This window comes from Xiphophorus maculatus, unplaced genomic scaffold (assembly GCF_002775205.1).
Source record: "Xiphophorus maculatus strain JP 163 A unplaced genomic scaffold, X_maculatus-5.0-male Unplaced_Scaffold_BN000169F, whole genome shotgun sequence".
Lineage (NCBI taxonomy): Eukaryota > Metazoa > Chordata > Actinopteri > Cyprinodontiformes > Poeciliidae > Xiphophorus > Xiphophorus maculatus.
Window position 1 is genome coordinate 1 of NW_019369766.1, and position 10,108 is coordinate 10,108.

General features: G+C 38.2%; 1 protein-coding gene across 1 annotated transcript; it reads right to left on the reverse strand.

Moving 5' to 3' along the window:
- Positions 1-224: 224 nt before the first annotated feature.
- Positions 225-5,316, reverse strand: LOC111607892 (ribonuclease 3-like; the record flags this gene model as incomplete). Its single annotated transcript, XM_023330070.1, has 6 exons — positions 4,651-5,316; positions 3,305-3,628; positions 2,877-3,225; positions 2,395-2,463; positions 1,475-1,804; positions 225-368 (listed from the first exon to the last, which is right to left on the reverse strand). Coding segments are annotated over exons 2-6 (1,214 nt in total), but the record flags the coding sequence as incomplete, so codon positions are not given.
- Between the last annotated feature and the right edge of the window lie 4,792 nt (positions 5,317-10,108).

The window sequence follows — 10,108 nt, forward strand, 5'->3', positions numbered from 1 at the left end:
AAGCTCATTTTGAAAACTGTGAAAACGTAATTTTGTCCCGGAACGAGAAGCACATTAAATTATCAAGCTTCATTCCCATAAAGCGGTTCCATTTAACCTTCGATCTGAGCGCCAAAGTCACTCTACGTCCTCTGTTTTTCACTCGGTGATAACATCCTCACTGTCCCGGCAGAAAAAGCACAGACAGTCGTGATAAATCAGTTTACTCCGACATTTACAGTCACTCTGGCGTTCCTGGAAGAGCAGCCAGCGTTCCTGCTGCAGCTTTCACCGACTCCTGGTAAAGGTCAGTGTTGGAGAAAAACACAGAGCTGGGATGAGGAAGGCTTTTATCGTGCAGGAAGTGATCTGAGGCGTCGCCTGACGATCTACAGCATGGAGTCAAAATTTTTTTCACTTTCAGCCACATTAAGACCGTGAATGCTCCAGAATGCATGAACAGAATCCATTAAAAAACAGTTAAATATGAATAAATAGCTGTGTCTGTATTCAATAAGTTCTTAAAATTAAATAATATCGAACATCTTCTCACACTGATTGTTTTGGTGATTTTTTTTCAAACTAAATTACAAATTTAGAAATATTTGCAAGACATTTTGCAATATTTTTGCTTATATATGGCAAAAATACGGCTTTTGTCACTTAATGGCAATAACTTGGCAGCTACTGAAGCAGCAAATAAAATACTGCCACCTACAGGTGGGAGTTAACATCACTTAAACAGAAAGTTTTTGACCATTTTTGCATGAAATTTGCAATAAACTCGCAATTATGCTTTCACGTTTTTCCACTCTGATGCATAATTCTGAGTTTGTTGCACATTTTTGTAAAAATGGTGAAAATGTTTGGGTTTAAGTGATGCTAACTCCCACCTGTAGGTGGCAGTATTTCTTAATTCTACTAAACTGCTGCTTGAGCTTTAGTTGATGTCAAGTTATCCTTTATTGAGGTGGAGAATAACAGAAAGTCTCATTTGACATCATACATAAGTGCAAATATTCCTAAATTTCTTGTAGATATATCTAAGTGTGATCTTAATTGCAAAAAATATAAAAAATAAATCAAAACAATCATGAAATCCGAGAGGAATTAATCAGGGTGACAAGGTTTTGGATTCCCTGGCAGATTGAGAAAGAGAAAAGAGAAAAATGTCTTATTGTAAGAGAAATAATCTGCTAATGGAACTAGAGTTTTTTTAAATCAATATTAAGGAATTATTTACATAAAACAAGCTCATATATCTTCCTGAAAAGTTACTTGTAAATTAGTTTTGTCTTATTTCAAGTGTAATAAGATATTTAAACCAGAAACTAGACAGAACAATTGTGTAAGACTTTGTGTTTTTGCAGTGTGAAAATTTTAATTTACTGTGCAAAATCGCCAAAAAACTGGAGGGACTGATTGATGTAACTTGGCAGTGAACAGATAAATGTCCCTTTGATTTGACTGATAAAATAATATTTAAGCACACAACTGTTCTGAGTTCATCTGGAAGGCGGCCGGGTTTGGCCCATGAACCAGAGTGTGCTGAGCAGAACGTACCACTTGGTCCATGGGGTCGTTGGAGTAGTAGCTCTCGGCGTGAGTGCAGCGGATCCAGGCGGGTTTCAGCTGCTCTTCCTCCTCGTCGTACTTCTCCTTCTCTCTGTCCCGCTGCCGATCGCGCTCCCCGAACGCCTCGTCGTTGTCCCGGCTCCGGAGGGACGAGTAGCTCCGCTCCCGGCTCGGCCCCGAGGAGCTGTCTGACCTCCGCTCCTTCTCCTCCTCCCAGCGCCCTCGCTTCCTTTCTCGGCTCGTTGAGCGGCTACACAAAACAAATATAAAAACACACTTTCAGATTTCTATCTTCTAAAAATGGCTCACATCTTTTGAACTCTGGTTGCTTTTCCCCCCACTCATTTCAAGTTGAGTCTTTTGACCTAAATCTAAAAAACGCTGAAAAAGATCACTTTATTGGTCATAATTTGTCATGAAAAATATATTTTCACGATAACATTTTGATTGATTCATTGATCATAATGAATTCCAATGAATTCACTGCAAAAACACAAAATCGTACCAAGTTATAAAATGGGACAAATGTAAGAACTAAGTAGAACTTTTTCATTAATATTAAGGAATTATTGACTTAAACAAGCACCTAATTCTTGCTGAAAAGTTACTAGTAAGTTTCAAGTGAACTAAGATTTTTGCACTAGAAATTAGACAAAAATACTTGGTACTTTGTGTTTTTTTCCAAGTGGAAATTAAAGTTTGATCTTTGAGAGGCTGTACTTTTATCATAACCTTATTGTTTTATTAGTTGAAAATTGTCTCAAAATGACAATGTGATCATTTATCATGAGTTTTAAGGTGACATTCTGCTGCCTCCCTGTGTGAACCTGAAAGTCGTACCTCCGAGGTCTCTTCCTGTACCGATCAGGTGACTGGGATCGACGAACATCTCGGTGGCGGTACCGCTCCCTGTGATGAAGCAGACAGGAGAGAGATCCTTATTACTGAATAGTTTTTATTGATTAAGAAATATGAATGTTTTATGTTTTTTTTACACTGAATTTGAACCAGGTGATGCTGAGGAGTCCTGGGTAAAATACTGTATATGTACTGAAATTTTTAAAAAAACCTTTAATACAAAATATTTATTGGCTTTATACAGTTTTGCTTAAAGATTTCTCCAATTGTGTTGTTATTTCAGCAAATGTCCTTTTATAGAGTCTGTATAGTGATTAATTGATTCAATTTATTTATTTTATGTAAAGCACTTGAACTGCCTTGTTGTTAAAATATGTCACACAAATAAAATTGATTGATAGAGGGCCACATAAAAAGCAGAGGCGTGCTGGTTTTGGCCCCCGGGCCATCAGTTTGACCCCTACCTGCTCCTCTCCCGGCTCCGGTGTCGCGGCGGACTCCTCCCTCTGTCGTAGTCAGCTTTGTAGCGCCCTCCCTCCGGCCTCCCGCGCCGGTCGGGACTCCTCCCGCGCTCCTTCCTCTCTCCGCTGAACTCCATTCTGTGTCGCTCGCCGTAGCTCTTCTGCCTGTGGTCGTCATAGCGATACCCTCTTTCCGGTGACCTCCGGCTGTCGGCGGACTTCTCGTACGGGTACGGCCCCCCGTGTCGCAGGCCGTGGTCCGGCTGGAAGGGGCCAGCGGTCTGGGTGTAGCCAGGGTTGAAGGGCGGAGGAGGGAAAGGAGGGTAGTTCATGGGGTACGGGGGGTGGGTAGCTCATGGGCGGAGGCATGGTTGGGTGAGGCAGTGGGGGCGGAGGCATCATGTAGGGGGGGGTAGGAGGTCTGAACAGACACCTGGAGCCGGGAGTAGGACCCCCTGCTGAGCTGGGCAAAGGGGGAGGCGGGAAATTGGGAGGTGGTTTGGGGAAAGGCGGGCGCAGCGGGCACTGCCTCAGAGCGCCGGGGGTCTGCTGCGACGGAGCCGGGGGAGGGTACTGCATGAAGTCAGGGTGGTGGGGCATGCAGCCGGCGCTGCCATGGTAACCCGAACCCGGCGGAGTCTGTGGGTCGTAACGGTACGGTGGAGCAGGAGGCTGGGGAGCGGGAGGGCTCAGGTAGTTCTGGCCGGGGGGCATCTGTCCCCTCAGACCCCCACGGTCCGGCTGGAAGGACATGACTGGGGACAAACACTAAATTGACCAAATATTCTCAAAATGTTTTTATCAGCAGCTTTAGTCACTTATTACTGTATTTACAAACTACATCTATTATATTAAGAATCGATTAATCAGATAAAAATATTTGACACATTCTATGGATTTTTCAATTAACTACTTAAGCCATTTTTATGCAATATAAAAAATACCTTAAAAGACGCAAAACGAATAATTACATTTTCTTTTCTTAAATAAGAAAATAAATATTTCTTGCCTAAAATTCAATAACATGGCCTTCCTTTTTGTGAAATTGAATCGTCACTTAAGAGAGTTTTGGCTAAAGCATAAATGTGTTTTCCTCTTAAATTCAAAATGTATGTATATTATATGCACTTTTGGCTTAGCAAGTTGCCTTTTTTATGTCTTATACTCCAGTTAATGATAAATCAATCATTTTAATAGGAAACATGGAGACTTTTAATGAGGGGTAACATGTGGTTACAGCAGTAGCCTTAACTAGAAGGGGGAGCTACTCCCATTTCTGCTCAGGGACTTAATAAATCTTGGACCGGCCCTGCTCTCTGTCCAGTTTTAGATTAATATGGAAATCTTCTCCAGAAAAACATACATAGTTTATTTTATTTAGTCTTCTACACAACTGGCATTTGAAATTTGTTGAGATATCAGTTTAGGTGGAGACTGATTTTTATACATTTGTGTGAATTAAATGATATTTTAAATATTTTCACTCAAACTGAGACCAAGATTTAACCTGAACAGGAATTAAAACAATAATAAATAACACATAATATTCAATTTAACTGTAGGATGAATTAAAGCATTTCATACGATGTTTAAATCTGACCAATAAGAGAGAATAGTCGGTATTTGCTTAAAAATGTCAAAGAAAAGCCACATACTGTATTTAAATAACAAAAAAGTAGTAAATTACGGAGTTTTAGCGCTAAAGCATTAGCTAATGTAAACTCATGTTAGCCAGCTAGCTAGCAAGTCATTTCAGGATAAAAGCCGTAGAAATTACCTGAAACAGACGGAATTTATGTCGCTTCGAGCGTTTACGATTACAACGACGTCAGCTGCATCAAATTAGTGAATTAAAAACCTGCTGTAACAACGACAGGATGCGATGTTCGACGGATAACGGATGGAAAACAGCGAGTCCGTGTTTCTACTCGGAATCTGTAACGCTGGAACACAAACGGACCAATCAGATTCAACGTCGCGAACAATGACGAATCAGAAGTTTGTCGCCGGTGTGTGACAAGCTGCTCGTCACACGGAGACGTCAACCATTCCGCCATATTGGAAGGGGAAAACAGCCTGAAATGGAGAAGGTCTTGCGTGAAATTCTGTTCTGTTTCATTCCTTTCATCATGGACAACAAATCCTGTAGATTTATTAACATTTGCTCTCTCTCTTTTGTTTGTGCCAAAGTTAGAGAGAAGATTGGAACCAAATATTTCAGTTGTCTGAAATTATCTGATTCCCCTCAAATATTTGGCAAATAAAGAGCAAATGTTTCAAAATGTACAGTATTTGTTGTCCATAAAAATCAGTCAGTTAGAATGGAACTTATTTAATCTGATTGTATTATACAAAACTAAATTAAGTTGAACGTATGAATCAAAATTACAGTAAACTAAGTTTGTGTGTTTTATTTTGGTGAATGTAAACTTATGGTTTCAACCGCATAATGACAGCAAATCTGTTTTTTGTTTGAATGTTGTGATCTATACAACACATAATTAATCTTACATGATACTTTTTAATATATTTAATTTAAGTATGCTTTCACTTCTACCATTAATACCCTAGAGGGCAGCAGAGGATTGGATTTCTTTTTCCTCTCCTTTTTTTTCTTTTACCATATAAAGTTGAACCTGTCTTGGGTAACATTACTATGGAAACCCTGTTTTTCTGACCAAAAGGGACATCAGTGATGAGCAAGAATACAAACTAACACAAAATATTCTGCCTTACGGCTAAACTTCAGAGTTCCTACAGCACCTTGGGAACAGATTCACCCTTGTCAGTGTAATCTCTATTATTTTGAACTTCAGCTCCAAACTGATCTCATCTCATCTCTTGAGGTGTTTGCTAAAGTAGGCAGAGTCTCGTTGTCCAGCCCCGGTTTTTATGTGAAGTTATCCAGAACCTACGGTTGGTGGATGAGTCTAAAAGGTTAAGGAGTCAGAGTCCACACAGTTTGCTGGGGGGAAAGATTCTTCCCAAATTACTAATCGACAATCAAAGGGAATTGAAGTGCAGAAACATTTTCTGATAGACTGAGGGTTAGTTACAGTATGAGGATGCTTAAACCTTGGAGAACGCTGCCCACGTGTTGTTTCCAAACCCAAACTTCAGGAATAAATTAAACTTTTCAAGGTTTCATATGTATAGTTGGAAACAGAAGTTATCAACAGTACTGTGTAAGTAATTTCTAAAAAAAAAAAAAATGTTTTTGCAAAGTTTTCTGTCATTTAGCAAATAGAAATAATTTTGGTAATTCTAACTAAACTAAAAAATCTTTCTTTTTATTCAGTGTATATGTTTAAGTCGAATTAACTGACTTTCTTTTGCAGAGGTAAATGGAAACATGGGGGGAACATTTCAACATCTTTAATTTTGAAGAAAGGTTTTGAATTTTGCAGCACATGGCTCGCCTCCCTTCCCCCTTGAGATGAACTGCTTTAGGATTTCTGTCACAAACTCCGAGGAAGAGAATTGTCCTTCAACAAATTTTGCATAGACCTTCATTTTTTTATCTCCTTAAATATTCAGGAGGGCTTTCCTGTGTAGTGTGCTTATTCATATCATTCTCAGCCTCAACATTCAGAAAAAGTGTATCATATTTAAATAAGGAACTGTATGAATAGTTTAGAAAGTAGTTGAATAATTATTTAGTGTATTTTGTAGTAATATATTCCCTGCAGCCTTTGTTCGTTGCCCCCCTGCCGCGCCGCCCCTCAGGCCATTTCTATTCCCATGTGAACCTGTCAGGTATTCATGTTCCACTAAAATATTTATGCATAAATGCAAAAATCACATATTTAAATCTATGCTGTGAAAAAGATCCACAGATTTGGACTAGACGTGTTAGTTTTCTCCTCTGACGTGCCGCAGGCAGCAGGATCCCATCACAATTCACTCCCAGTCACTTCAAGCAGCATCAACATTCTGTGGCTTCTGCTGTTTTTGTCCTTCAATCCTCAGAAAACAAAGGTGATTTTCTGTCTGTGACTCTCCCTGACACACTGCCTCGGGTTTTTAGAAACACTTCATTTAAACCCAATCATGACTTCTCACCGCCTGACAAGAAAATGTCTGTCAAGCTTCGATCTTTGTCTCTCAACAATCTGATATTTACCACGGAGTATTACGCTAAATTTAAAAATTCAGAAAAATCACATACGACGGAATAGTCGTATGAGAATCAAGTCAAAATAAAACGAGAATAAAGTGATAATATTACAACTTTACTGTCAAAATATTACTGATATTATTTTAAAATATTATTCGATTATTTACAATAATAAAGTGATAATATTTCGACTTCATTGTTGTAAAATTATAATTTATATGCTCGTATTATTTCGACTTTATTATTGTAATTTTGTGACTTTATTCTCTGAATTTCTACTTTATTTTTGTATTATTATATCTTTATTATCAGAATATTATGGCTAAAGTTTTTCATGACTTTGTTCAACTATTCTTTTAATATTATGACTATTTTTGTGATATTATGACATTTTTCTTTTAATTTTGAATTACTCTTGTTTTATTACGACTATTTTCATACAAATATTCTAAAAATATGACTTCATTCTCATATACAAAGACTTTATTCTTTTATTATTTTGAGGTTATGTTCATATGAGTTTTGTTCTTGTAATATTATGACTTTATTCTTGTAATTGTAATTTTGATTTTTATATTTTCTTAGTATGGCCCTAATACTTGTCGTAATTATTGGACTTTCGGTTAAACATAAAAGGCTGAGGAATTTTTAAAATCAAGGACATTTTTCTAGGTTTTGAATTTATTTTTGTCAAATATCAGATTTATTATAAATCATTCAAGCAGAATACTGTTCGTTCTGGTTCTTTGGAAATGAGAACATAAAATGCTCTAACCTTTTTAAAAGCCAGATGTTTTCTATTATTCCAGTTCTACTTTTTATATTTTGTGTCTCCTTTACATTATACGGTTTTAGCTAACATAATGCGCTACACAGACGTGAAGATGGAAGAATAGTTGAACATTTTGACTTCTGGTTGGCCGACATGTTGAAACACATTTTTATGCCGAGAGCAAAGCTAGGCAGTAACACACTGAATGGCACTGATGTATTTCCTCTGCTTCCTTCATATTTGCTTCATAATTCTGCTGAATTCCACATCAGATCTAAAACTTTCTGAGAATTTTCCTGATGTTAGGAGACAAAAAACTTGCTCAAGCCTTTTAACAAAGTTCTGGTTCTGTGTTACAGAACTCATGAAAGCCAGATCTGAGCTCGCTGCATCTCTTTGTAATGTGCTGAGGCCTGCAGGGCAACAAAAGGAGAACAGAAATGTGTGGAGTATGAAAGAGACGGAGGAATGTATGGGAAAGCAGTGGACAGGCTGGACCCAAACACGCAGTGATGCATGATGGACTCTGCAGCTCTGCCAAGCTGCTGTTTGGGCAGATAAACAAACCAGAAGCACCAACTACATTTTTCTTTTTAAGCATCAGGATTGCTTTGAATTTATGACAAAAAATCGCCACAATGTATCACATCTTCTCTTCAGAACCTTAACTGAACAAAACCAGCATTCAGTGAGGAACCAACTTACCTTTTCCTGATTTACTTCCGTTATTCTGTGAAAAGAAATGTTAGAGGAGATTTGTTATGCTAAATTCACAATTTTCCATGTTTTTGTTCTTCCATTGAGTATTATCTGCTTCTAAAAACAGTCCAGCACTTAAAAAAAAACTTCCAGCTGTTTTTTGGTGTCTGGAAAAGGAGCCTTTTCACAAAGCCTCTCTATTATCAAGTCACATTCCAAAGACGTTGCACCGTTACCTAGCAACCCCAGCAGAGTTCCACGTGTTACTTACCATCCAGAAACCACTTGCTGCATTCTTGTTGGTTATGCAGGAGGCGCCACTCCTGCTTTTCAAAGATATATACTTGTATATTTGCGCATCTGTTTGCAGCCATTTTCACATGGAACTGTAAACACCGAGTTAGAAGCAGCTAATTTGGTTTTACAGTGACAAAGGCCCTAAAACAACTAATTCTGACTAATGCCTCACAATCTAAAGATGTGCAAAAACATGTTTTGTTTAGGCCATAGTCTTTCCTAACCTGTTCAAGGAAGCATGATAGGTTACCAGAAACCACTGGCTGCATTCTTGTTGGTTGTGCAGGAGGCTCCACTTTTGCTTTTCAAAAATGTAAGGCAGGGGTCCCCAAACTTTCTCCTGTGAGGGCCACATAACTTGTCCCTTCTCTGATGGGGGGCCGGGGTCAGTTTGTAACAGAAAAAGTGTGACGATTGTAAGAGTGCTAAACATAAAAATGTATTGTTTTTCAGAAAGCACAATCAAATAACCTTTTCTGGATTCTTCAGAGAACAAAAGTCAGGAAATAACACTATTTATGAAATAAATAATAACCAAATAACACTGGGTTCTCCACATAAAAAAAAGGGTTAGGGTCAATTATATGCATGTATAAAATAGTTACTAACTAATAGTTAATAATAAATAAAGTTCATTACTAAGGAACATTTTATTGCAAAAGTCCAACTTATCAAATAAAAATGCACATATATGAAAATACTCTGGTATTGTTCAGGGGGCCGGACCAAATGTGGAGGCGGGCCGCATCTGGCCCGCGGGCCGTAGTTTGGGGACCACTGATGTAAGGTTTGTATAACTGTGCAACATAAAATGAAATAAAAAGTATGGATGTTGTTATATAATTCAGGAACATAAAACGTCACAACTCATGAAAGCACATTAAGGATGTCCTGTAATTGTTAAATGTTGGAAAATGTTTTAGTAAAAAAACTGTGAAAGCAACAAAAAAAAAAACATCTTTAATGGACTTACTTGTTCTCCTCCAGAGCTGCTTTTCTGCATGAATGAGCTCTTTTTTTTATGCTCACTGTGGATACATGGAGACACATAATTACCTCAAGTGACACAAAGAGCAGAAAACACATTTTCCACTTGAGACAGAAGATGGTGTGTTGCGTCGAGGTGCAGAGAAGAGGAAATAAATTTCAGAGGAAAAACAACGGTCAGCAAGTGTATTCTGATGTTCCCAGCCTAAGTGCCGAGGCGCTCGTTGCTGCTGTGATTATGAGTAATTCCTCAAAACGTTCAGGCAGATGAAGAAGCAGCACATGGATGTGAACAGGTTGTGTTCATGTAAGACTTCAGGTCAGAAATAGGTTCTGTGAATTGTGTCTAAATCAGAAAATGTG